At 31.1% G+C, this 27,404-nt stretch overlaps 1 protein-coding gene across 1 annotated transcript; it reads left to right on the forward strand.

The window, feature by feature from the left end:
• The first annotated feature begins 14,605 nt into the window (after nucleotides 1–14,605).
• Nucleotides 14,606–25,697, forward strand: LOC129914469 (zinc finger protein squeeze-like). The gene is made up of 3 exons (XM_055993739.1): nucleotides 14,606–14,738; nucleotides 19,011–19,617; nucleotides 23,199–25,697. Exons 2-3 carry the CDS (start codon nucleotides 19,207–19,209, stop codon nucleotides 24,543–24,545), a joined length of 1,758 nt encoding a protein of 585 aa, XP_055849714.1. The 5' UTR covers nucleotides 14,606–14,738; nucleotides 19,011–19,206; the 3' UTR covers nucleotides 24,546–25,697.
• Nucleotides 25,698–27,404: the final 1,707 nt, after the last annotated feature.

Here is a 27,404-nt window from a genome sequence, read left to right on the forward strand (position 1 = left end):
ACAAATAAAGTGAACCTCAAAAGCTAAAGTTTTTTGCTTCTTTAGTTAAACCCTGGATCCGACGAGTATACCCCAGCCTATGACAAAAAGCTCCTCACAATTCACACACACGGCCTAAAAACTTAAATCCAAGTAAGCGGCCAAAAGGTGAATTTCACCAATGCGAAAAATCAGGGTTATTATGGGCATACATATGTATATGTATGTATGAAGTAGTATCACCGGCGGATCCAGGGGGGGGGGCACGTGCCCCCCAAAACTAGGACCAAAACTAACGGTACCTGTCATATAACGGAAATAGAAAAATTAATTTTTTTCAAAAACGGCTCTAACGATTTTCATTAAAAATGTTGTGTATAGTATTGCATATAAGGGCCAACTTTTAAAATAAAAAAAATATTTTTTGTACCGTTATTAACGGTACCTGTCATAGAACGGTTTTTTTGATTTATGAATATCTCGTACAAAACTTTTCTGATTTCAACGAAAATTTTTATACAAAAACGTTTAGGTAAGACTAATATTAAAATTTTAGAAAATTTTCAAAAAACACATTTTTGGATTTTTGAAAAATATTTCAAAATTTTTTTTTGAAAAATCAATTTTTTGAAAACGGGTGTCTGAAAAATTTTGAAATTTCGTTTTAATGTGTAAATTAGTTATTTCTTTAAAATGGCATACTAACTTTTTTTTTGAAAAATGTTAGAAAATTTTTATATATAAAAAATTATTTTTTTCAAAAACCGCTCTAACGATTTTCGAAATTTTTTTTTCTAAAAATTCCTTTTCATGCTAGGAATAAAATGTCAAACTTAGTTTTTTGTAAAAGATCATTTAAAACTGTGTTTAGTTTATTACAAAAACAAATTTTTTTTTATTTATTTTTAATTTCTTGAAAATATCAAATTTTAAAGTTTTCCCTAATTTCTTGAACAAAAAGCTTTAAAATTAGAGTAACTTTGAGCATAAGAGCAAGTACGTGCGACCCCAGTCGTGCATTTTATTTTTTTTAATCTTAGGACCTTTAGTATTTTTTATTAGAATGAAGTCTTTAGCATTTGACCAAAAACTACGAGGTCATTAAAAAATGGTATAAATATGTCCATAATATTGCAAAATTTTATACAAAATCAATTAAAAAACGAAAACATTTTTTTTTCTACATTTCATCTTTAAAACTTAATTTCTCAAAAACTATTTTATGAAACAACTTGACTCAAAAAATAAAATAAATAGGTAACTAGCTTTAAGAAAAGTTATAGCACAGGGTTATACGTACATTTTATGATTTTTAATATTTTTTTTCTCCCGGCTAATCGGGAGGTAAGTGGGTAAGCACTTAAGTGGCTTTTACCAAGAAAATGAAAATTTTTCCTTCCAAATATTTTTTTTGTCATTTGGTACCTATTTGATGTGGAAAATGTGCCCAAATATTTTTGGCCAGGTTTTAGACTAAAATACCGCACTGTGCGTCGTTAAAATTCGCTGCTTGTCAGTCAGTCGTATGATACTTCACTTTATTTCTAACTGTTATTGCTGATTTTTTTGCCAATCAGTCCCTTGTGCCCCCCCCCAGAAAAAAATCCTGGATCCGCCTTTGAGTAGTATGACCAGTAGTCATAACTCGTAACTAAATATAACAAATACCTACATGAGATTTAATAAGCACACACGGCCTAAAAACTTAAATCCAAGTAAGCGGCCAAAAGGTGAATTTCACCAATGCGAAAAATCAGGGTTATTATGGGCATACATATGTATATGTATGTATGAAGTAGTATCACCGGCGGATCCAGGGGGGGGGGCACGTGCCCCCCAAAACTAGGACCAAAACTAACGGTACCTGTCATATAACGGAAATAGAAAAATTAATTTTTTTCAAAAACGGCTCTAACGATTTTCATTAAAAATGTTGTGTATAGTATTGCATATAAGGGCCAACTTTTAAAATAAAAAAAATATTTTTTGTACCGTTATTAACGGTACCTGTCATAGAACGGTTTTTTTGATTTATGAATATCTCGTACAAAACTTTTCTGATTTCAACGAAAATTTTTATACAAAAACGTTTAGGTAAGACTAATATTAAAATTTTAGAAAATTTTCAAAAAACACATTTTTGGATTTTTGAAAAATATTTCAAAATTTTTTTTTGAAAAATCAATTTTTTGAAAACGGGTGTCTGAAAAATTTTGAAATTTCGTTTTAATGTGTAAATTAGTTATTTCTTTAAAATGGCATACTAACTTTTTTTTTGAAAAATGTTAGAAAATTTTTATATATAAAAAATTATTTTTTTCAAAAACCGCTCTAACGATTTTCGAAATTTTTTTTTCTAAAAATTCCTTTTCATGCTAGGAATAAAATGTCAAACTTAGTTTTTTGTAAAAGATCATTTAAAACTGTGTTTAGTTTATTACAAAAACAAATTTTTTTTTATTTATTTTTAATTTCTTGAAAATATCAAATTTTAAAGTTTTCCCTAATTTCTTGAACAAAAAGCTTTAAAATTAGAGTAACTTTGAGCATAAGAGCAAGTACGTGCGACCCCAGTCGTGCATTTTATTTTTTTTAATCTTAGGACCTTTAGTATTTTTTATTAGAATGAAGTCTTTAGCATTTGACCAAAAACTACGAGGTCATTAAAAAATGGTATAAATATGTCCATAATATTGCAAAATTTTATACAAAATCAATTAAAAAACGAAAACATTTTTTTTTCTACATTTCATCTTTAAAACTTAATTTCTCAAAAACTATTTTATGAAACAACTTGACTCAAAAAATAAAATAAATAGGTAACTAGCTTTAAGAAAAGTTATAGCACAGGGTTATACGTACATTTTATGATTTTTAATATTTTTTTTCTCCCGGCTAATCGGGAGGTAAGTGGGTAAGCACTTAAGTGGCTTTTACCAAGAAAATGAAAATTTTTCCTTCCAAATATTTTTTTTGTCATTTGGTACCTATTTGATGTGGAAAATGTGCCCAAATATTTTTGGCCAGGTTTTAGACTAAAATACCGCACTGTGCGTCGTTAAAATTCGCTGCTTGTCAGTCAGTCGTATGATACTTCACTTTATTTCTAACTGTTATTGCTGATTTTTTTGCCAATCAGTCCCTTGTGCCCCCCCCCAGAAAAAAATCCTGGATCCGCCTTTGAGTAGTATGACCAGTAGTCATAACTCGTAACTAAATATAACAAATACCTACATGAGATTTAATAAGCTTCAAAAATAGAACATCTTAAAATAATACCAAATAAATGTATGAACGTTCATAAAACTATAGGTCACTTAAATATGTAAGTCACTTAAATATGTAAGTCCATTTGTCGGTTTTTTACCATCAACTTAAAATTCCTAACCACTTCTTCAAAAGAAACCACATAAAGATAAAAAGATTTACCTTTAGTTATGTATAGGTACTTTAAGAAGTTAACCACAAATTCCCTCCCACATGTGTGTGAAAGTCTTAAAAATACAATTGACAAAATTCCTTAAGGATATAAACAAAGTCAAAGACCTCATTTTTCTTAACAAGAAAAGATTCGATGATGACAGAAACAGAATAGTATCTAGGTATAGTAGCTATATTAGCTCATCGGCCGTGTAACATGAAGTACATCATCAGTATTTTGGGTCTATTTCTATTCTATTCAAGAGTCGAGCCGTGACACAACCACAACTGCCACGGAGTACCATAATAAATCATTTGTCTCAATGTCACTAGATCTGTTGGTGAGCCTTGTTGTATACCTATAAGAAGATTCACCACCCCAATAATGGACCGAATCTTGAAAATGATTTCTTCAAAAACCCCCAAAAGTATAGATAGTGGATGGTGTTGTTTAGTATTTTCTTAACTTTCGACCGATTTTGAGCAAAACCTATACAAACAAGAGTATAGTTATGTATGATGGAGTATACTACCGCACAAGGCGAAACGAAAAGACCGTCAAAAGGACAAGCTTGTTTAATAGGAAGGCATTAGTAGTGCCAAAGATAAACATGACAGACCGCATTTTCCATTTATATTGTTGTGTGATGTGAAAACAGGGCTGATGGTAGCTTTACCCCCCTTACCAGTGTTTCATTCTTTTGCAAAATGACATGCCACCCATGAGGAATTATAACAAAGAAGTGGGAGTGTGTGATACCCACGGGCTAACATTTTTTTGTGCGCATTTCTCGACGGCAGTCATGGTCATGGACATTTTTTTTTTTTTTATTTTTTGTTTTTTATTGTTGGGACTTTGGGACTTTTGCATAAATGTTTGTGGATGGCTTATTGAGAATTTGGCTAAGTACCATGAAATATGTCATTTTTAAGCGATAAAAAATTTGAGTTATTTGTAAGATGACATCTGTATGAAGGATGTGAAAATGCGAGATAAAAGAGTTATATCTTTCATAGTTTTTAAATTTCTTAGGTATTTTGCGAAGAAAAATAAGAAAAGTTTCGTGGGTTCTCAAATTTAAAAGGTCAAACACAAAAATAAGACAAATAACCTAAAAGAACTAGAGAATAAGCACGTAACTAATAGATCTTATCAATTTTTTTAAAATATTAGACAGCTAAAGAAATAGATTTCGTTTTAGTATTTTATTCAGAGTGTAAAAATTTGGCGCCATAAAATTAGAGAAGATCATCTTGAAATAGAAATGGCATAAGGATCTACCTTTGCCCCTCTTTTAATAAAGCTTGATGTTTATGAAAATACCCATCCACAAAAACCTTGGTTAAGCATTCGACTATAGTAATCCAAGGAGCGCATGATGGATTCCCACCCAGTGGCTGCTTGTTTCCTTTTTTTAATGTGTTTCTACCATTTTCCAAATTTCAAACTATCAAACTCAGGGATGGGACTTTGCTGCAATTGCAGTAGATCTACTGCATTTTTTTCAAGAAACAAATCTATTGCCTTTAAATAAAATCTACTGCACTTTTTCTTTTAAAATAAATCAGCGAGTTTCATGTGAACAAGATTTCACCCGAAAAAATTTAATTTTTCAATTTTACTTTTACCCTATTATAAATTCCGTGCGGAAAGTTGTTCACGTTCATAAAACTCCCCGTATTTTGAACTTTTTTTCAGGTAATGAGTGAGGTAGTCGACAGGTCTTTTTTAACTAAAATTTTAGTGGCGCACAAGGAACTAGTTTTTCCGAAAATGTACATTCCATTCGGGGGAAACTTAGAATAAATTTTTAAATTCTATGCGAACAAAAATGTTCCGGGTTGAAAGTTTCCACGGGAATCTCATGTAAAAATGTTATGAACATATTATTTTTGTTTGATCGTGTTTCTGAATGCAGTCAATGCATACATTTTTGTTTTGTTCTGTTTTTTTTATTTTTTCTTAAAAAGAAATAAATGTTTAGTTTTCGTTAATTTTTATGAAATTGTATACAAATATAAAAATCTACTGCGATAAAAATGAATCTACTGCGTTATTTGTTCAAATCTACTTCGAAATTTTTTTCAAAAAGTCCCATCCCTGATCAAACTACTTTGATTTAACGATGCTTTTTGAAATCCCATCTAAACAACTTTATAATATAACAAAGCAGTGGAGAAGCAAAACGAAAGTTTTTCTAAGTCTACAGAAACTCCAACTCAAAAGAGAAAATGCTTATAAATCATAATCGTAGGGATTGGAAAATTTGGCCGGTTTAAACAAGTTTCGATTTTTTTGCTTCGGTCAACCGGTTTTTTTGTTCTCGCGGTTTAAACCGGTATTAGCAAAAAAAAAAAAACCGAAAAACCAAAAAAAAAAAAACGGCTGAAAAAAAACGTCGAACAAAAAAAAGACGAGACAAGAAACTGAAAACTCTCAAAACTTTCATTCCTTCTGAACTAATCATAAATAATAATAAATTTTCATTCATATTTAGCTTAAAAATTCCTCCAAATAGTGGAGTAACTAAAGCTCAAAAATTGGCAATATTAGGGAACCCGGCCGAACAGCTTATATTTTGATGATTTTTTTTTTCAAACGTCGGTAATTAAAAATACTTTAAAGTCTTTAGATTAAAAATCATATTTGTAAAATTAAAGTTAAGTTAATTGAATTAAGGGCTTTTGAAAGAATGGTAACTGAACTCAGATTTTTGAAAAAAAAAAGATTATTGAAAAAATTTTAACATGTCGTTTTTAAAACTTTTTCGTAATATAAAATTCATTTATTTTCAAATTTTTTTGGCCACATTTATTATGATTTGAAATTATGAAAGGAATTGTCAAAATGAATTACGGTTTATGAAAAAAATTAAAAAGTATTTCATTTTCGAAGAACTTTTTTTAATAGAAGTTTTGAAAAAAAATGTAACTTATTTTTTTTTTTTAAGTTCAACATCTAAATATAAAATTATTTTTTATTCATTTAATAACCCTTACTGTTGAAAGTTAAATAGAAAAAATTTTAAGTTTTTATTTATCAAAGTCTTTGAGAAAATTAATTATTTCAATGCAAAAATTCAGTTTTTGTCAAAAAAAACCCATTGAAATTGAAGTAATTTTTAATTTTTTTTTTTTCAAAAGTGTGATACATATATATATATTAGCTGCGTTCCTTTGGAAATATTTATCTCCTTTTTAGTACTTAAAGCTGCTTTGAACTACTTTTTCAATATAGCAAAGTAGTTCAAAGTAGTTTTAAGTACTAAAAAGTAGATAAATATTTCCAAAGGAACGCAGCTATTACCTTTTCTGCTTCGGAATTCAACTGATAATATTTATGGGCAAAATTTTTTCTAAAATTAATTCATAGTTTATTAGAAAAAGTTTGGAAAAAAGTCATTTTAAATTTTTTTAATAAATTTTGTTTTTTTAATTCTGAGTTTGAGGACCATTTTTTCAAAAACCCTTGTTGCCGTTGTTTTCAAAATATTTTTTTTTGTGTTTTAAGTCAGATTATGAGAAAATTGCATTTATCGCTTAAACGATGGAAGATTGTCCTTTACTCCCTTATATTTTTTCTCCTTAAATTACCTACAGAATCTTTTGCTATCATTTGTTTTAAAGAAAAAAAAAATGGTTTTGTTAAAAAAAAAAATAATTTTAATTTAAAAAAAAACAATACGGCAACACCGGCAATTATTAATCTATAGACTTTAAGGCTTGGCCACACCGGAGGGTATGCGGTAGTGGTACGGGTAGAGGTAACGGTACTTGTATGAAAAAAATTCTAAACTGACATATCAACGTTCAGATGTTGAATTTTTTTCATACAAATATCGTTACCGCTACCGCATACCCTCCGGTGTGGCCAAACCTTTAAAGTATTTTTAATTACCTACGTTTGAAAAAAAAATCGTCAAAATCTGAGCTGTTCGGCCGGGTTCCCTAATAATTTGCTTTAGTTACTCTACTAAAACTCTTACCCACTAAGAGTGAGTTAAGAAATGTTATAACAAAATAAAACTAAAAAAGCTTTGGTTGTCAAATCAAGTAAAAAAAAACCGAGAACCGGTTTTTCCAAAAGCCGTTTTTTTGGCCCGGTTTAAAATCGGCCGGTTAAACCGAAAGAAAAAACCGGAAAAAACGAAAACCGAGAAGTCTTTTAAAAAAATCTGTCAAAAATTTTGAAAATAATGAAAAAAACATTTTTCTTATCAGAAAAAATAAATTAAAGATTAAAAAACCGTCAACAAAATCTCTTAGCGTGAGACAAAATATGAAATATGTGGTCATAATAATTTTATCACCCCCTGTACGTAGCAGAGATTCTCAGAGGGATTTTTGGAATTATTTTTTTACCAAAAATAACTGTATGTATGGTACCTAGAAGAAAAGCTTTCTGTGACAATTCAAAAGTTTTGAGATTTAATCAAGTTAAGAACTTGCTTCAAACTGTATGAATCTTTAACATTAATTTTGAATTCATCGCAAAAATAAAAAAAAAAAACGTAGGTATTGTAAGCTTTATAACAAGCGGCAAAGTTTATTGCTGTTATCGTTGTTTACGTAAATTAAAAAAAAAAAAACTTAGAACTTAGAACACTGTTTAATATTTTTTCAATTACTTAACAATTAACGGCTAAACTAAACGCATATCTTAGCTTATCGTTTCTTTAATAGAATAAAAAAAAAATTCTTTAAAAACTATCAACACCTCCACAAAATTTTACCCGGGAAACAACAAAATGATTATTATACTGAGGATAAACAAAAAATTTTTATTTGTTGGTTTATATTAATAGAGATTTTTTTTTCCAAACTTATACATTTTTTACCCTTCAACAATAGAGAATTAATAATAGGTAAATAATTAAAAGTATAAGTATCTAATCGTTTGTTGTTGTTAACAGAATAAAATGTTTACTCAGTAAAATACTGAGTACCACCGTATGATGGTGTTTTTATATTTAATTTAACTGCAGTAATTATTTCCTATAAAATCATTTTTAGCTGGTACTTTAACCTTATAGCAAAGTTAGGTTTTTGAATTAAGATTTATAGTAGTTGAGTTTCAAACCATTATAATATTATTTCGGTTTTCATAGGGTGACTCAAAAATATAAAAACAAAGTAAATTATTTTTGATTTTCATTTGTTTTCACATATAATTCTAACAAAATAGTCTATTAGCATTTTGTCGGATTGAAACTTACAGCTGAACAAAATTAAAAATGCCTATTGAGTTCATCGGGGATGGAAAATTACATATTTTAATTGTACTGAAAATTTAATTTATTTTGTACTGTAATAGGGCCAATTGTATTGAAATATATTTTTCACACGAGGAATTAATATCAAGGGGCACGGTAGTGCCCAGCCAAGTTCTCTAGCAACTTTGGCACTACACCTTTATTTACAGGAACTCTAACTTCCACACCAAAGATATAAGAAATACATTTGTTGAGCTGGTCGAAACCAAACTCCTCAAAAAATTTCAGCCTGTTACGATGAGTAGTTTCTGAGATATAGGGCTTCAAAAATCGCAAAAACCGTAACTGACTGACTGACTCACTCACTCACTGACAGATCATCAAAATTATGGAGAACTTCCCGTTAACGTAGAAACTTGAAATTTTACACGGTGATAGGGCTTGTGGTGTAAATTTGAAAAAATTTGAGATTTTCAATTCAGGGGACGTGGCATCCGCCCATTTCCGCTGAATTATCATCAAATATTATAGAGCACTTCTGATTACACGGTGTAACACTCAAAATATACGCGGGCGGAGACCTATCAGGTTTTGTAGAGCTAGTCGCACTGAATACGAAACGGTATTTGAAAATCCCCTAACACCCCCAAAATCTGGAGTTACGGGCAAAAAACGGTTTTTTGGACCTTCACCCATTGAAAAAATTCTAGCTTCGACAATTTTTTACCCATTTTCGATTTTTTTACAGTTTCTGATAGAAGATAAATATACCTTTTTAACAATGTATAAAACATGTAACTCGGTTAAACCACTTAGAATTTATAAGATGTCAAAGTTCAAAAATTAAATTTTTTTTGTCATTTGCCCAACTTCGGCATCAATTTAAAGTATATGTTTTCAAAACAACATGCTATTTAAAAAATATATTCTAAAACTATATCTATTTCCCAATTGATCGAGGTATTTTTTATGAAAATCACTTCAAAATTGGCTTAGAAAAAAAAATTTTCGATTTCAACCCAGATACAGAAATTCGAACTTTTAGGTATAGAACAAAAATGTTGTTTCGGCACGTAGTAGGATAAGTTGGGCGCCAGGATTTGATGAAAAGTTTTTGTGGAGGAGCTCAATACAAACATTTTTTTTCTTTGGGAGGGTGGTATATCTCCCCCCGTTTAGGTGGGAGGGGCATTTTTCTAAAAAAAATTATCAAAATAAAAAAAAAATATTAAAAAACAACGGCAACACTTACAGTAATAAATGATACCATTTCCAAAAGGCAAAATTGTGCATTTGATTCTTATTTTTAAATCAATATAATATTACCAATAGTTTTTGAAATAATCGATTTCAAAGTTAAAAATAGGGGAAACATTTTTTTTAAAACTCATTTTATACTATTTTTGTCCAGACTGTGAATTTTAGTAAATAAATTACTTATAAATTGGGCATTCACTCTCCATTATTTTTAAAGGCTCCATTAAAAATTATAAAACTGTCAAATCGCATACAAATTTTAAAATTTCCCTTTTTTAATGGCGACTTTAAATTTAATGGAGTGTGAATAAATTGGACCTTAGACAGAAAACTGCCTCAATTAATTCCTTATCGAACAATGAAAACTGTATGTTTCTATGTCTTCTAGTTTTTGAGAAAATTGAAAAATAAAAACAAATAAAAACAAAAAATATTTTGAAAAAAGAAAAATCTGATAAAATAATTTTTACAGCATTATTTTGTTTTGGGTTGATAAATCAGAGTTGTTACCAAGTAACCAGTACATTTTTCTATATTTCAAGTTTAGTTCTTCTCTTTTCTTTTTGATGTGCTCTTTCCAGTGGCGTATCCAGAAAAAAATTTGGAGGGGGCTGGAAAATTTTTCAAACATTTTTTAGAGGGTAAATGGTGCAAAAAATTGTTCTCTCTTTTTATTCATCTTTGATCGAGAGTGAAGCGCTGTGCTGCGGTTCTGAAAGTGATATAGTCCCATTTTACTGCTCTCGACAGATTCGTACTACTGTCTCCTCCTTAAGTACCTAGTGTCATCCTTAACCCTCTGTCAACACACGGGTGCAAATTTGGCAGGACAAAAATAAAAAGTGGTCACGAAAAAGTGTCTTTATAAGGGTGAAAATGCACTTTTTTGGAATTGTGAATATATTCGAATTCCTCGGAAAATTCTACATCATATTCATATAGGTATGATTCTTAGTAAAATAGTGAGACCGAAAAAAGTTCTAGCGACATGAAAAAGTATAAACCAACAAGGTTAAAAAAACACTTTATTTCGTTCGAACTTTGTCATGTGCTGAATCCAAAACTGTTTACAGGATTATTTCTATTACGTCTATAGTTTTTGAGCTATACTCAACTCATCACTATTTTCGATATATTCGCCCATGTTCCACAATTCGACCGAAATATCAATATATTCTTCATTTCGATCGATTTCGAAAACTTCGAAAGTGCTTCGAACTGTCAAAACTGAAGGATCCATTTTTATTTTGTTTCTAAAGTAAAATTACTGTTGCTTTTTCAATTCCAGATTCATTGAAAAAGGCTCCAAATTCACGAACAGAAACATAGTGAATTGAATTCGATCAGAAAATCTAAATGAGTGAAAAATGCAGAACACCTAATTTCACTTTCGGCAAGTGAATACACAAAAAGTGAAATGCAGAATGTGAAAGTCTCAAAAACTAATTTTGAATGAAATTCTTTTTGTATTTAATCCGAAATATACCTACTATATGCTTTTTCGTAATATGTTGCTTTTTTAATCAAATCAGAAACGCAAACTGGAATTTGCATAAAGAAACCACTTAAAATTTAACGGTGATGTAATTCGACGTCAAAATACTAAAAAAAAGATCTGAAGAATTCGGAATTGGACTAAAATCCGAAAAAATTACCCCAACCCTCAACACCAGCTAAGGCTCTTACTCAAACAAACACAAACTGCCGTTTCAGAATTTGGAGGGGGCTCGAGCATCTGTGCTACCTCTAAATCTCTAAGATTTACGAACAAATTTCAGTTAATCATGTACATTATGATGAAATCAGTTAAATAATAACATAATCTTGAAGGCTTGGGGGGGGCTTGAGCCCCCTGAGCCCCCCCCTCAATACGCCACTGGCTCTTTCCACTTTAGCTTTGCATCCAAAGTCATTCCAAGGTATTTGGCCGTATTGGCGTAAGGTACAGCTTGATTATTAATTAATATTGGAATATTGTTTATCTTTTTATTTGTAAAGTTTATATGTGAAGATTTTGTTTCATTGAGTTTGATACGCCATTTTTCGGTCCAATCTCTGACTGTGTCGACGGCATATTGCAGCTTTACTGCTCCCCTAGAGACACATTTGTCGGGTAGGGGAAAGGTGCGAACAGTGAGACAGTGCAAACAGTGAGACAATCCATTTTTCTCTTTTCTGAAAACAATAAAAGTAACGCTTGTTTGGGTCAAAATGTTATTTCCCATTCTGCGCGTTTTAATTTTGTTCCGATTAAATTTAAGCTGTCCATTTTCCTACACCGGAAAATATCACACAAAATCAGGTAGAAGTACTTTTTGGAGTGTTATGAAAAGAGTGTATAACACAAAAAAAAACAGGTTAATTTACAAAACTTTTTTTACATATGTATTATATTTATATGTTTTTGCATAAAAAAATATCATGTACTTAGAATTCCTTCTCGTTTTTTGTAATTTTATATTTTTCCGAAAAATGACAAAAAGTAAACAGTGAGACATTATTAAAAAGCAAACAGTGAGATATAGATTTTTAAAAAGCAAACAGAGACATAGATTTAAAAAAAATCTATTATTTTAACATGATTTCAATATGATTTCGTAACGTTTTTTCTTTCGTTTTGTTTTTTTTTGCTTTTTTGTAATTTTTTTTTGAAAAAAATGGGTTAAAGTAACATAAATTAATTAATTATATACTTGTAAATTACCTAATTATTTGACGGTTTCGTTAATTTGTTTCACCTAAGACTGTCTCACTGATCGCACCCCTTGCAAACAGCGAGACGTTTTGACTTTCTCTACATTTTAGTCCAATGTGATGCTCTCATTCATTCTTTAACTACATCTTTTTTTGCAACATTAAGATAAAATATGTCTTAAACTGACTTCAAAGTTTGGTTAAGCTATCTTGATTCTAAGATATACCAATTTAAAAAAAGGGTGTCTCACTGTTCGCACCTTTCCCCTAGACAAGAACCTCAAAAAAATTGTATTTAAGTCTATATATAAAAAACAAAATGGCCTCATAAGTCAACACACACCTACTTAAAATGATAAAAAAAAACTTTAACCCTCTTGGGGCGCCATCTAGCGTTAAAATAAAATTCTGAAAAAATTAGAAGATTTTTTTTATTAGGTATTTTATATTTAGAAACAGTTTTTCCACTTAGGAACTTGATTCAAAAATAACCAGCGCCCCAGTGTACACTTTTTTTTCGTGTACACATAAGAAATCACTCTTGCAGAATTGGGCCCCAGGTATGACTGTAGTGGTCTCATCAGTTAGATGCTGTCATGCCCATCCTAAGACGCAAAATTATGGTCCATGAATAACAATACAGACTCATGTGGGCAAAACGCATTGGAGTTGAGGTCATTTGAACTTTTGAAAATTGAAATAAAATTTAATCAGAATGTTTTATTTGCAAAAACTTTTAGATTTTCCAAATACCTTTCATTTTCTGCCAAACTGTAATTTTTATGCATTTCGGTTGTAAAATTTTATATTATTCTACATTAATTTTACAACAAAATTCAAATAGCTTTTATAATAGCCGTTTTTTATTATCACTTGATCCATATATGTAGATCATTAATTAAAACGTATTACAACAACTACATGAGATCCTGCTTTTTATCAGGATCACGAATCGTGGTCTTGTAGGATCTCATGTAGTTGTTGTAATACGTTTTAATTAAAAAACGGCTAATATGTAATAGATCTGTCGTTTGCTAATTATAAAAAATTCATCGAAAAACTACATTTTATTCAAATTCCACTTTCGAGATACCTAATTAAACTTTAAACTGGTTTTGACCTCAGCTGCAAATTATGGCATATCGAATTTAAATGAAATAATTTGCTATACGATTTTTTAATAGTGAAAACAGACACGTAATTACTAATTACCGTCTACTATATTTTTTTTTTTTTTTTTTTTGATTTCCAAAACACTCTTTTAATCTCAGTTGGCAGTCATAACCTCAACATCCAGCAGCCATCCCTGTTAATTTTCAATTTTTATGTGCTGTCATTTTTCTCAATTCTCGCTCTTTTCGTATCATTTGCATATATGTGTTGGTACAAACCAATGCGAGAACGAGCGAAATCAAACCAAAACACAAAGAAAGAAAATAAAAAAAAAACGCTAACACATCAAATATAAAAACGAGAAAAAAAACTGTACACAAAAAACTATACCCATGTGTCAGTGTGTCACCCCTTTACACATTGCCCTGCCCCTTAACAAATTCAAATATATCCAACTAAAAAAAGAAATCACACACCACCATCCAAAATTTATATCACACGCACACACTTAATCACATAACATCACAACCTTTTTTTTCCTTCTAGTCAATTCCAACAACAAATTCCCTATAAACGATAATATACTTATTGAAAAAATGAGCCAGGGGTCCAAGGGAGGATTGAAAAAAACACGAAGATTTTTTTTTCTTTCTTCCCATTCCACATGGAGATGGAGGGGAATGCTTCATTTTTTTTACTTCTGTTGCGGCGGAGGTTCAAAATGATTTTTTTTACAGGCACTTACCACACCAGTCTACTTTTTGCTCTGATGTGGTAAACACGCCGAGTACAAACCAAAAAAAACCGAAGTGCTCCATCAAAACAGAAAGCAAGAGGAAAACTCAGAGCAACACACAGAAAACCGTATACAAGTTTTTTTTTTCTTGTATTCTACTTGTTCATTCTTCTTGCTGTTGGAATTGTTTTCTTGTGCATTTTCTATTAAAACAAAAAAAAAAAAAGAAACCATCAACCAAAGTCAAAAGAACAAAAAAAAAAAAAGAACTGTTCAAGAGATTTTGAAAGAGCGGGTGCAACCATCGCAACACAACGAAACACGTGGTTAGTAGTGAAAGCAAAAAAATAAGTAAAACAATAAAAAAAAATTTTAATTATTTTGATTTTATTTTAATATACGAGGCAAAAGAGATTGCGGGTGGCTACACTGAGTGGCGCGAAAATATTGACCAAATGAGTAGAATAGAGATAGAAATAGAAAATAATGAGAAAATTGTCATTTAGCTCGCGGCGGGTATGACAGCACACGATTATAAATTTTTTGCGAAAACTTCAAAATTCTGAATGACACTGCGAAAGGGAGTGCAAAAGTGTGTCGAGAGAATGAGAAATTATTACAACAAAAAAAAAAGAAAAAATTGTGCAAAATGAGAAGAACCTGAAATTAAAAAAAAAAATCAAATAAGAGTGAGAGGAACGAAAATTCTGAAAAAAAATGATTTCAACGTTTTTTTTTTTTCTTTCTTTTTCTTGTCTTTTGTGAGAAGTGTGATGAAGGAACAAATTAATTGAGTGATTGTCCAACCGAAGAAAAAAAAAATGGAATCACCGCGCGAGTAGTGTACACTTCAACTTTTTTTTATTGTGTGTGTTTTTTTTATGTGTTCTTTTTCTTATTGAAATTGGTAGACTGACCAGACGTTCTCATTCTTGTGCAGTGGAGATTTTTTTTTTTCTCTTTTCTAATAAGTTTTTTTTGTTGTCGTCAACAATGGTGTATTACTTACCTAGTTTTGGTCCAAAGTGAGTCTGTGAGGGTCAGTTTCAGAGTTGACAAGTGTTTTAGTGGTGGGAGTGGAACAGTGGAAACTGTCAATAAAGGAAGTGACATTTAAGGCTGTATGTGAATTGGGTTAAATATTTAGTCGAGGATACATTTTTTACACTATTGATGTGAAAAGAAAAAAAAAATCAGATGAGCTCGGCTAAATATTTAACCCAATTCACACAAATGACCTTAGTATGTAATACAGTAAAACCCACAGTTCCTCTTTCACTTAAGCGGGTTTTTCATTTCAACAAACCCCGTTTAAGTGAAATACAATACATATTTGGGGATAAAAAAAAGTGTTTCATTTCTATAAAGCGGGTTTTACTGTATTGGCGGCCGCTTAAATACTATTTACTTGACTGAAACTGACCATGAGTGTAAATATTTTTAGTTATTTTTTGGGGAGTTGATTGTTATTAGACTTCTAGCTATTTTCAGAGTCGATTTTTGTTGTGCGGCTAAGTTTTTTAAAACGGGTAGTTGTAGGAAAAAAAATCCAAACAGGAACTCCAACGTTCAGGTGAGGATTTTTTTTTTCACACAAGTACCCGTACCGCTACCGCATACATTTTTTGTGTGGTCAAACCTTAAATGCTTGGCCACACCGGAGGGTATGCGGTATAGCGGTAACGATATTTGTACTAAAAAAATTCCACACCTGAACGTTGATGTGTCAGTTTGAAATTTTTTACATACAAGTACCCTCACCGCTACCCGTACCGCTACCGCATACCCTCCAGTGTGGCCAAGCCTTAAATCGTGTAAAAGTAAGTCTCAGGTGATTTAAGTCAAATTGGGAATCTAGGCGACTCCTGCTGCTACCTATAGCTGCGTTCCTTTGGAAATTTGTATCTACTGCTTAGTACTTAAAGCTGCTTTGAACTACTTTTTCAGTATAGCAAAAGTAGTTTTAAGTACTAAGCAGTAGATAAATATTTCCAAAGGAACGCAGCTTATATAAAAATTGTCTCTAAAAAATATGCCGACGGCAAATGCTTTCCATAGGCCCGTCGCAGGGCAAAAATTAACTCGCGAAAAACTTGTATCACAGTTGATATAATTTTAATGTATGCTCAAGTTTTTTATTTGGATTAATTTTTAAGGCTTAAGTTCGTGTTTAATGATTGAGTTATTAACGTTAATTTAATATTTTATACTCTTCGGAAATCTTAAATTTAGTGATGTTCCACATTTATTTTCTGCAATAAATTAGGAATTTTGTCAAATTTTTGAGATTAAGGCGTCAATATTCAATTCAAAAAATAAGGTGTTATTAAATTATATAAATACAATTTATTGGACTTCATGTCGTTCAAAGTCAAACTGTTATTACAGGAAACAAATTCTCTCAGAAATAAATAAAATTACGAAAAATTGTACGAGAGCCCGAAACAAGTTGAAGACAATACACATTTAAAATTTCATATTTTACGTTGAATTCGTTTTAAAAGATTACACTTTTTTTAATGCAAAAGACTAGTAAGAGCCCCCGCACACTATAGACTTTCTATCGGACGATAGTTAAGTCGTGTTGGGCTCCTAGTATGCGCACAGGTAGGCGACTAAATAGTCGACTGGTTAAGAAATGTTTTAGTTTGAAGGCAATTGTGTAGCAAAACAAACTATTTTTTCGATCAAACAAACTTTTTGATCGGCCGATACTTAATCGTTGTAGTGTGCGCACTTTCATACATTTTCATACTGATTAAGAGATCGACTAAATTTTCGGCCGATAGAAAGTTTTTTAGTGTGCGGTGGCTCTAACCGCGATTCAATCTATCTTTTCTTATTCTATTTATCTGAGATACGTAAACCTTTCGGTTAAAAGAACTCATTTTTCCTTCAAAATTTGTCAAATTGGGGCAATTTGTTAGTCTATCTTTAGCACTCTCTTTTATGGGAAAATAAAAACAAATTTTTAAGTTGGAAACTGACCAAAAATAACCAAATACTACTAAATTCGTAAGTTTTAGACTGAGTGTGGAACTGACCTAATATTTGACAGTTGAAATAAAATCGTTTGACTATTGCCTGTTAAGGGCAAATTAAATATATAACGTCTTAAAGCCCTCCAAGCTTCCAACGATACGATAAATAGTTTTGAAATCATGTCGCTTAAATATCCAAGGAAAACTTACTAACATGACTAAATTTTTTTAATTCATTTAACATTCTTTTGCAGGGTCTTATTCTTAGCGTTATTTTTACACTCAAAAATTCAACAAATATTTTTTATATTTTCACTATTTTACCCCAAGATTAAAAATTAATTACATATTTTGAAAAAGTTAAAAAATTTGATGTCGTTTAAAAAAAAAATATTCTAATTTTTCTTGTAACACATTATTTTGCATAAACTGGTCACCTTAATACGAGTTTGGGATTTCTCTCTACACCGCGCACGGTGGTAGTACAAGTGTATGCATTGTTTACATGTCTACCACTCGCACAACTTGTTGTTTGAATGTATGGTTTTTTTTATTTAGGTCTTCGTCTTGCACTTCTTTCCGCTTTCGTTTTATAATCTTCCAATAGCGTTGCCACTAATTTGAATAAGTAGTGAAATTTAGGTTTTTTTTTCTATTTGCAAATTTAAGTGTCAAAGCATTTTCTTGTTACCTATACATTTTTTTGGCTGATTTGTCTGTCTTATTTCACACTTGCACACCTAAAAATCGAAAACTAATGAAAAATTTCCTATTCGAAATTAAGTTCCTTTTATAAAATTTCGAAAGAAAATTTACCTAATCCAAAAGTCACTAACTGACATTTTAATTTTACCTTCCGTTCAATCAATCATTATTTATCATTTATAGAAACTATTCTCTATTTGTGACTGGCAAGAGCAACCACCTGAATATGTCTCGTGCTTGAGAATTTAATTATTATTGTAACATGTAACCTTATTTATTATTAGAATTCAGTTAAAAAAAAAAAAAAAAACTAAATTCCAATAAGAACTACCCGGCAACACTTATTCTTCACCCGCACGCGTGATTGTGTTGGTTTTTTTTTTTTGTATTATTCTTCTTACTTTTTTCATTTGCCCATATTTTGTGTGTTCTCTTGGATGGATTTTTTTTTTCTTCTTCTGTTTTCGGTTCTTTTAGTCGCTTTTTTACCCATTTTATTTGGCATTTTTTTACGTGTGTAGATTTTTTTTTTTTTGTATGTTCATCGACGAGCCGGTTCCACGCTGATTTCTGTGTATATTTTTTCTTCCCATTTTTTTTATATATAATTTTTTTTTTGTTCGTTTGTATTTGTGGTGCTACGCCAAATTTTCTGCCATGTTTGCATTTTTTCGCCTTTCCCCTGAGTGTTTTATATTTTTTTTATTGATTTTTTTTTTGAATTTTTTTTTATGAAAAAATTAATCGCGGGAGAAACACGAAACACCACAGAGAGTGAGAGCCACTTGCAAAAAAAAAAAAAAAAAGAATTTTTCCCAAAAAAAAGAAACCCAAAAATGATTTTATTTTTACAAAAAAATTAAAAAGAAAGAATTAAAAAAGAACCTATATTTTTTTGTTTCCGAAACACAGTGTGGCTAAAGAGAAAAGGAACACCCGCCCAAGAAGAACAAGAAGAAGAAAAAACTTTAAACCATCATTATCATTGTAATCATAATTACGATAATAATAATTTCTTGTTGGAAGTTTGGGTTAACATAAACTGGAGGGTCGAACAATAGAATACCGACCCGGAGGAGGGTTGGACTATCATCATAGCTCACCTTTAATGGCAGAAATTCCAACTAGCGACTATTTGCATCGGTCCATTGATCAATTGCGTTCGATGAATGAGCGTGGTGTTTTAAGTTCGCTGGGTCATTTGACTTCGGCTGATTTACGCAATGCCACATTGGTCCATGATTATAAACCATTTAATATAAATGAGTTTCGTCAGAATGTAGAAAGGTTGGATTATTCGATTAAAGTGGAACGTGGAAGTGTACAGCAACAACAACAACAGCAGCAGGATTTGAATAATACTGGTGGAGAGTCATCTGCGGGTGGCGGTGGCGGTGGTCGACAGGATCACACACCACAGCAGCAACAACAACAGCAGGTGCAGCAGATAGATATGAAACAATCGTACAGTTCACCATCTTCGCCACAAACTCCGTTGTCCGATGGGCAGGAAATCAAAGTAAGTTTTTTTTTTACCTAAACCTAGTTTTCTCTTGTGTTTATTATTTTTTTTTTTTTTTTTTGCAAGTTGATGGTTTATTTTTTCTCTTGTGGTGTTTTGTAGTAGCAAGTGTTGGTGATGTTCTTAAAATTAACAAATTTTTGTTTTCTCAAGCAAAAACACTCGAATCTTTTTAGTATCTTTTTCACTCGATTTGTGAAGTGAAACTATTTAGCTTTTATCACACGTATTCTTGAGTAGGTTGATATTTATAAACCTATGTATACTAGCGCTGCCTTGAGGTCAGGGCTTCCAGAAATCATGATTTAGCATGATTTTCATGTTTTTTGAACTAAAATCATGTTTTAATGTTTTCGTGCCCAAAATCATGTTTTTTTTTTTTTTTTAATCAAAGAGAAAAATCTTTACAATCTATTTGTTAACCAACAACCTTTTTCACTTGGTGAACTGTTATTTTTAATAAGTTACTGAATACATGAAGTATTTATATGAAATTAATTTTAAATGCGTACAAATTATAATCTTATTTATGTTTTCAAGTTGTATTCCTGCCATTTAGTAATTTAAGTTATAACTACAACTACAACTTTTTGAAAAAAGTGGGAAAATTACAAAAACAAAAAACTATTTTTTCTTACAAAGTCCATTTTTTCGGAAAAATAAGCTATGAACAAAATGTTTGAAGCCAAGATCTAAGCTTTCTGCATCATAAAATGATGATGATTGTTCACTTTTAGAATTTTTGCAAACGGAGCCTATGTAGTTATACCTTTGATACTTTATTAATACTATTTTATAAAATAAACTCGAAATAATTTGTTTTATTAATCCCTAGTCACGATGTGGTTGTTCTTTTCCTATCCGTTTTTTCATTTTTTTTAAATCATGTTTTTTGAACTGAAATCATGTTTTTTATCATGTTTTTTCAAAATTCGAAATGGCAGCACTGCGTGAGGTGCTGGTGGCCATAAGCTAAAGATAAATCAAGTTGCATTCATGCAATGCTCTATGAATTGGAAGTTTCTGAAACTTTTATAATAGGAATACCTATACAGGAACAAAAATTGGAACAACATCTACCAACTCGGTTAGAAAGTTAAAATTTGTAAGCTCAATGGCATCTGTTGCTAGAGATATTACAGAACTTAATCTATTGTAACATCTTCCATCATGTCACGTCATTAATTAGCTTCAAAAGTTAGTTTGAGGTCTAATTGCAACCAAATTTCTATAATTCATTACTCTTAAAATAATATTAACCAAAATTTTAACCCGTTCAACGCAAATTATTGTGTACCACGTAAAAATTTGCCACATACAATATTGTTTGAATGCGGATACTAAAAAATACATAATTTGCACTCATAAAGTTGTTCAATCAAGTTAATTAAAAACTCGAACATTTTTAATTTAAAGTTTTGATTTTTGATCTTAGTTTTCTTTTATTAAAAAAAAAATACCTTAAATTGTGCCTCACAAAAAAACTCTTACATCTTGCCATAAAAATGCCATGCTTTTATCACAAAGTTCACAATTGACTTCCTTGACTCCTCACATAAAAAAACAAACTCCGAATAAAACTGATTATCTTCCAGTCGCGAAATTTATAATTTTCAAATTAGCTTTGTTTTGAGCTCTCACAAATTCAAGGTGAAAATATAACCACAGAAAATCAAGATTATTTTCTTTACTTAAATCTATCAACGTCTCCGATTCCATCTCGGAACAACCTTGAAAGAGACAAATCTCTTCAGAAAAAAAAAAACAAAAGTTCAAATGAGCAAAAGAGTTTCATGGCAACGAAAAACAGGCACTGTTAAGAACAATACACCAGTTTCTTAACACTTTCAGTTAAGTTTTGACCTCGAGTCGAGCATTTTGAGATAATTTAAGTCACATTTAGCAATTTTTAGTTTAAATCTGTTCTGAATGAAAATGCATCAGGAAGAAAGAAACAGTATGAATTTGAATATTTTTTCCCTATGGTCATTTATAGCGATCAGAAAAATTATGTCAGTTTTCAAGCCACACAATCTACTTTCCTCTTTTTTTTCTGATTAAAACACACACCGAAAATAATTTAAACTCAACAGCGGAACAAATAAATGCAATTTTAGCAAAAAAATAAAGTTGCATTGTACATTTTATTTTTCATAAAAATTCTTTGAATCGTTTATATCCATTGGTATAGCCTTTAAAATTCAAATCGACAAAATACCTATTTGAAAAATATTCCTAATTCATTTTCCAGATCACTATAACCTGCTTCATCTAAAAAAATAGAATCGCTTTCTCTATACTCATCACCGTTAATTTTTCTTTCAAAAATTGCTTAGAAATAAAAAAAAAACTTTCAAACCTAATCATTTCTTTTATATTAATTTACTAGGAATGAATGCTAGTTTCAGTCACCATGAGAAGTTCAACGTTCCTATTATGGTATTTAACTTCATGAGGAGCTGAAGGCACCATAATGATCAGTCTTAATAATAAATCTTAAGTCAGGTCCACATTATTTTGATCAACACGTTCAACATACGTTCCGAATTCATGTATTTAACAGTTTAAATTTTGAACTTATCTTAAATGATGTACTAGCGTAAAATCAGACCGTCCTCGTTGTGTTTACTTCCCAACTCTCCAATCATGTGCTTATATATATTCCAATCTAAGTAACTCAATTAGTTTTCTTACGGTCTAGCAGAGGCAATATTATTAATGTCTTAAAAAAGGATTTCCTTGATTTTTTATAAGAACGTTTTTCTAGTTAAATAATTCATGTTCATCATGCTCAAACGGGTTGAGCAGGGGACCTAAAATGTAAAAGACTCAATATTGATCCTCCCTATATACTCAATCTTGGATTATTTTTATAGGTCCATAAAGAGATGATGTGTCTTCATTTTTAATAATTGTTCTTTTTTCCAAAATCTGGAGAAGTAAAAGATTTTGTTCAATGATTGATTTTCATCACTTAAAACCACATTTTTGGCAATATTTCTATGACACAGTTATTGAACCCCAATGTATAGGGTTTATACCTACCTTTTTAGTTGGTGCAACCAAGAACGTGTCCTCTCTTGTGGATAAGACGCAAGGAACTAATAAAAATGTTTTTTTGAATCATTGTCAAATTTTTGTATGTCACCACAACAATTATTTCCTTTTTGCTGTGCGTTTCTTTTTTTTCTAATTTTAAGAACCAACAGGTTCAGTTTTATTGTTTTATTTTTTTCATATTGATTTTCCTAATTCTTCGAATTCTTAAAATACTTGAAGTTATTGACCCTAAGGGATTGAAAAGAAAGAAACCCCTCTTCAAATTTCTTATATCACTCGATTTAGGTGAACCTTTTTAAAATACTTATGTATATTGCACCTTCTGTCTAACATATTGTTTACGATCTGGCATTCCCTATAATCATCCCCTATTTTGCCATTCACTCCCTTCTATTTGGTTTACCACTTTTACGAAACAAAGATTGTGATCATTGATGTTGGTGCAGTTTTTTTTTTGCTTACATTCTTTTTTTTTTGTCTTTCTTTAACAAAAACATTCCTTTCTTTTTTTGTTGCAGTACAATCCCAAATCAGAGATGTTAACGGCTCGTGACACAAAACCCTATAAATGCAGTCAATGCATCAAAACATTTGCCAATTCCAGCTACCTGTCCCAGCACGCACGCATTCATCTCGGAATCAAACCATATCGTTGTGAAATATGTCAACGCAAATTCACCCAATTATCCCACCTGCAACAACATATTCGTACTCATACCGGTGACAAACCATACAAATGTCGTCATCAGGGCTGCCAAAAAGCCTTCTCACAGCTCTCTAATCTTCAGTCGCATTCACGCTGCCACCAAACTGACAAACCATTCAAATGCAATTCATGCTACAAATGTTTCACCGATGAACTCACCTTGCTTGAGCACATACCCAAGCACAAAGATTCGAAACACCTCAAAACGCACATATGCAGCTTTTGTGGCAAAAGTTACACACAAGAGACATACCTGCAGAAACATCTGCAAAAACATGCAGAAAAAGCCGAAAAACAGCAGAATCGCAATTCAGCAGCCACAAATGGCACAGCGCTGGCTGCTGGCCTAGGGCTGAATATCAATCGAAATATCGTCATGAATGTGGCGGCAGCAGCAGCGGCTGCAAATAGTGAACATCCTTACTGGCCGAAAGTAAGTCCGGAAAGTGCGGCTGCAACTCTAGCTGAGGCTATCCAACAACAGCAACAACAACAACAGCAGCAACAACATCAACACCAACAACAGCAGCAACAGCAACAACAGTCGACTAATGGCTATGACTTTTCTTTGACACCGCAGCAACAAAACGATCTGCAGAACCATCAACGTGCTTTGTTGGAACACCATAGAGCGATAGTGAATGGTGGAGGTGGTGGAAGCGGAGGTGGAAGTGCTGGTAACACTCAAAGCGGCAACGATGACGGTGGCGAAGACTTGGTTATTACCCGTCAGCCACAACATCAGCAGCAACAACAACAACAGCAGCAACAGCAACAACAATCCTCACCAAACACAATCGTTGTGGTTAGTTCGTACGAAGGAACTGGGTCGAAAGCTGCCACAAACTCGGCGTTTACCCCCATCAATACGATTGCTCCGCACTTGAATGCTCTAACTCATCATGCGGCTGCGCAGAGGCCTTACATTTATGACGCTCTACAATTCCAATCTGTAGCGGCGTCGGCGAAAACTGCTGGAGCTGTTATAAATCAAAATATCGGAGGCGGTACTACGAATAGTTTCCCAAATCAATTGATATCTCTACACCAGATTCGCAACTATGCCCATCAACCAGGAACAACTGCTGGTTTGTTGACCGCTGGAGATCATCTTTTAAGTATTGGTGTGCCCGCTGGAGTCAAGGATAAAAATCAATAGTATATTTTGATAACTCGGCGTGATTTATAGAAAGTAACAGAAATTAAAAGCAGTAATAGTAGTAGATGATGATGAAGAAAAACAAAACAAAAAAGTAAGGAAATCTCTCGACCTCAGGATTTAGCATAGCCACGACTTTTTTCTCTGTTTTATATATTTTTTTCAATATTTTTTTTTCTTATTTTACCTTTTGACTCATTCAATGCGTAGGAGATTCTTTTTTTCTTTTCAATTGTAGTTGGCATTTGCAATTTTGTATAATTTGATTGATTTTTTTAGAGGTAAATCAAAGTTAAATGCACAAATTTTGTATTTTAAGGATTTTAATCAGAGTGTTTGAGTTTTTCTATTGAAATGAAAGAGTTCTACAATTTTTATAACAAAAATGTCTCTTAAGACCTCGACTTGTTCGTTTTTCACTAAACAACAATAAAAACCAATCAAATTATACAAAATTTAATTACCAACAAATTTTTTCATTAATGTGTATAATATAAATAATAATGTAGAAATGTAGATTGTTCTTCTTCTTTTTTTTATAATTACCATAAGAACCTAAAAAAACAAAAGAAACCGTATACTTATTTAGTTGTATGTATATCGATTTTATTTTATAGTTTATATCGATGAAAAACAAAAAAGCAAAAATAATGTCTCTTAAAAACGTTAAATAAAACATCAGTACAAAGTACTGTAGCTGTATTATTAAACAATAAATTATATAAACAAAAAAAAAGAGAACAAATTATTAATTAATAAAAATATGTAATAATAAATATTTAGCTGCCACAAATTTACAAGAAACAAAAAAATAATTATAAAATTAAAAAAAAAAAGTTTGTCACGAATTTCAAATTGACCAACAACGAAAAATTTATACATAACATACATACATTATATATCGCTCTCTTTATACCTTCTTTTTTACATTAAATTTCCCATCTTTAATTCGACAGATTTTTTTTCAAATATCTGTCGAATTGACGTTAAGGGGAAATTTTTTGTACTACCACAACACAATAAATTATTGTTCCCCATTTCGAAATGAAATTTTTTTATGTATTGAAAATTATAACTTTTTTAAATGGGGATATTTTATTGTTGAGCAATATGAAATTTTAGACAACATTTAGATTTAAGACAACTAATTTAAATATAGAAATTAAAAATATAAAACAAAAAAAAAAAAAAAAAAACAAATAAAAAACAAAAATAATTACCTAGATAATTTGACGACTTTTGTCTTTATTTTTATAAAATGTTATGGGTTTTTGAAATAGTTTGCAGATTGGAGCCTTTGAAAGAACTTAACTTGGAAATACATATATTTGTTTTGTACTTTTATTTATAGGTAATGAGCAATACAAAGTTTTAAACATACTTCAAACGTTAGCCGCTGCAATGATGTATGAAGCCATTAATAACTGGAGAAACCCAACTATTTTAGGTGGTACAATAATTTCTGAAGTCCTTTTAAAATCGACAGGAATTCTAAGAAAGAAACAAACAAAAAAAAAATCCTAAGAGCATATTACATGGTGTAGTCAAGAAAACGAGCTGATTTCTTAGTGCATACAGGTCAGAGTTGTAAAAGATTGCAATCTTTTTTGAATGCAATCTTTAATGACTTCAATCAAAAGATTGCATTCATTGACTTACATTTGAGACTTAGACTTCAAATTTTGCAATCACCAATCGTTTTCCATGAAATGATTGCAATCTTTTTTTTTTCCCAATCAATTGACTGCATTCAAATGATTGCAGTCTTTTGGGACTGCATGCAGTCTTTGCATTCTTTTTGCAATCTTTCCATTCCTTGGCAGTCTTTGCATTCCTTGGCAGCCTTTTGCATTCATTTGCATTCCTTGGCAGTCTTTTGCATTCATTTGCAGTCTTTTGCATTCATTTGCATTCTTTTGAATTCTTTTGAATTCTTTTGCATTCTTTTGCATTCTTTTTGCATTCTTTTGAATTCTTTTGCATTCTTTTGCATTCTTTTGAATTCTTTTGCATTCTTTTGCATTCTTTTGCATTCTTTTGCATTCTTTTGAATTCTTTTGCATTCTTTTGCATTCTTTTTGCATTCTTTTGCCACACCCAAACGTATGGATTTCACAAAAATTTTAACATTTTTTTAGTTCAAGGATGAACTATAGTATCATTGTCTGTGCAGGAGTAATAGTACAGTCAAATACAGTGAAAAAGGGGTATGCCTCGGAATGAATTCTAATAATAATATTTTTTTTGCTTAATATCTTCGTTTTGGCATTCTATAACTTACCTCAAAAATCTCATGTTCGGAGGTCGTGATTTTTAAGGCCAAACCACAAAATTAAGATTTTGGAAATAAGCAATAATAGACAATGGTATTATTCAATGATGAAAAAAAAACTAAAATCCAGGAAATCTGACGTCTCTAAAAAAAAGTTTTAACTCTTTTTCATCTTTCAACCTATATTATCAAAACACTTGCAAACTTACTACCAAAAAACCTTTAAAAATTATGGTAGAGTAACCAAATTTTGCATGAAGGCTTTTATATCCATTAATCATTAACAATCATAACAAAAACATATCTCTGAAATCATGTATCATATGTTTATATAATACCACTGTGGTTTGGCCTTAAAAATCACGACCTCCGAACATGAGATTTTTGAGGTAAGTTATACACTCCGCTTCAACTGAATAAGCACACAAATTTTCAAAGGTATTTTGTTCATTTTTTCCTAAGATTAAGCTTTCTTGTAACATTTGATGATGTTTACAGTTAGCTTGCGATGTTGAGAAACCAAATCAGAAAGAATAATTCTCAAAGTACCGCTATTTTTTTTCGTGTTCTCTTACAAAGCGTCCCAT

This window comes from Episyrphus balteatus, chromosome 3, assembly GCF_945859705.1.
Source record: "Episyrphus balteatus chromosome 3, idEpiBalt1.1, whole genome shotgun sequence".
Lineage (NCBI taxonomy): Eukaryota > Metazoa > Arthropoda > Insecta > Diptera > Syrphidae > Episyrphus > Episyrphus balteatus.

Coding starts and splice junctions, on each gene's coding strand:
- LOC129914469 (XM_055993739.1), top strand. CDS start 19,207: ATGGCAGAAATTCCAACTAGCGACTATTTGCATCGGTCCATTGATCAA. Junction 19,618..23,198: donor CCGATGGGCAGGAAATCAAA/GTAAGTTTTTTT, acceptor TTTTTGTTGCAG/TACAATCCCAAATCAGAGAT.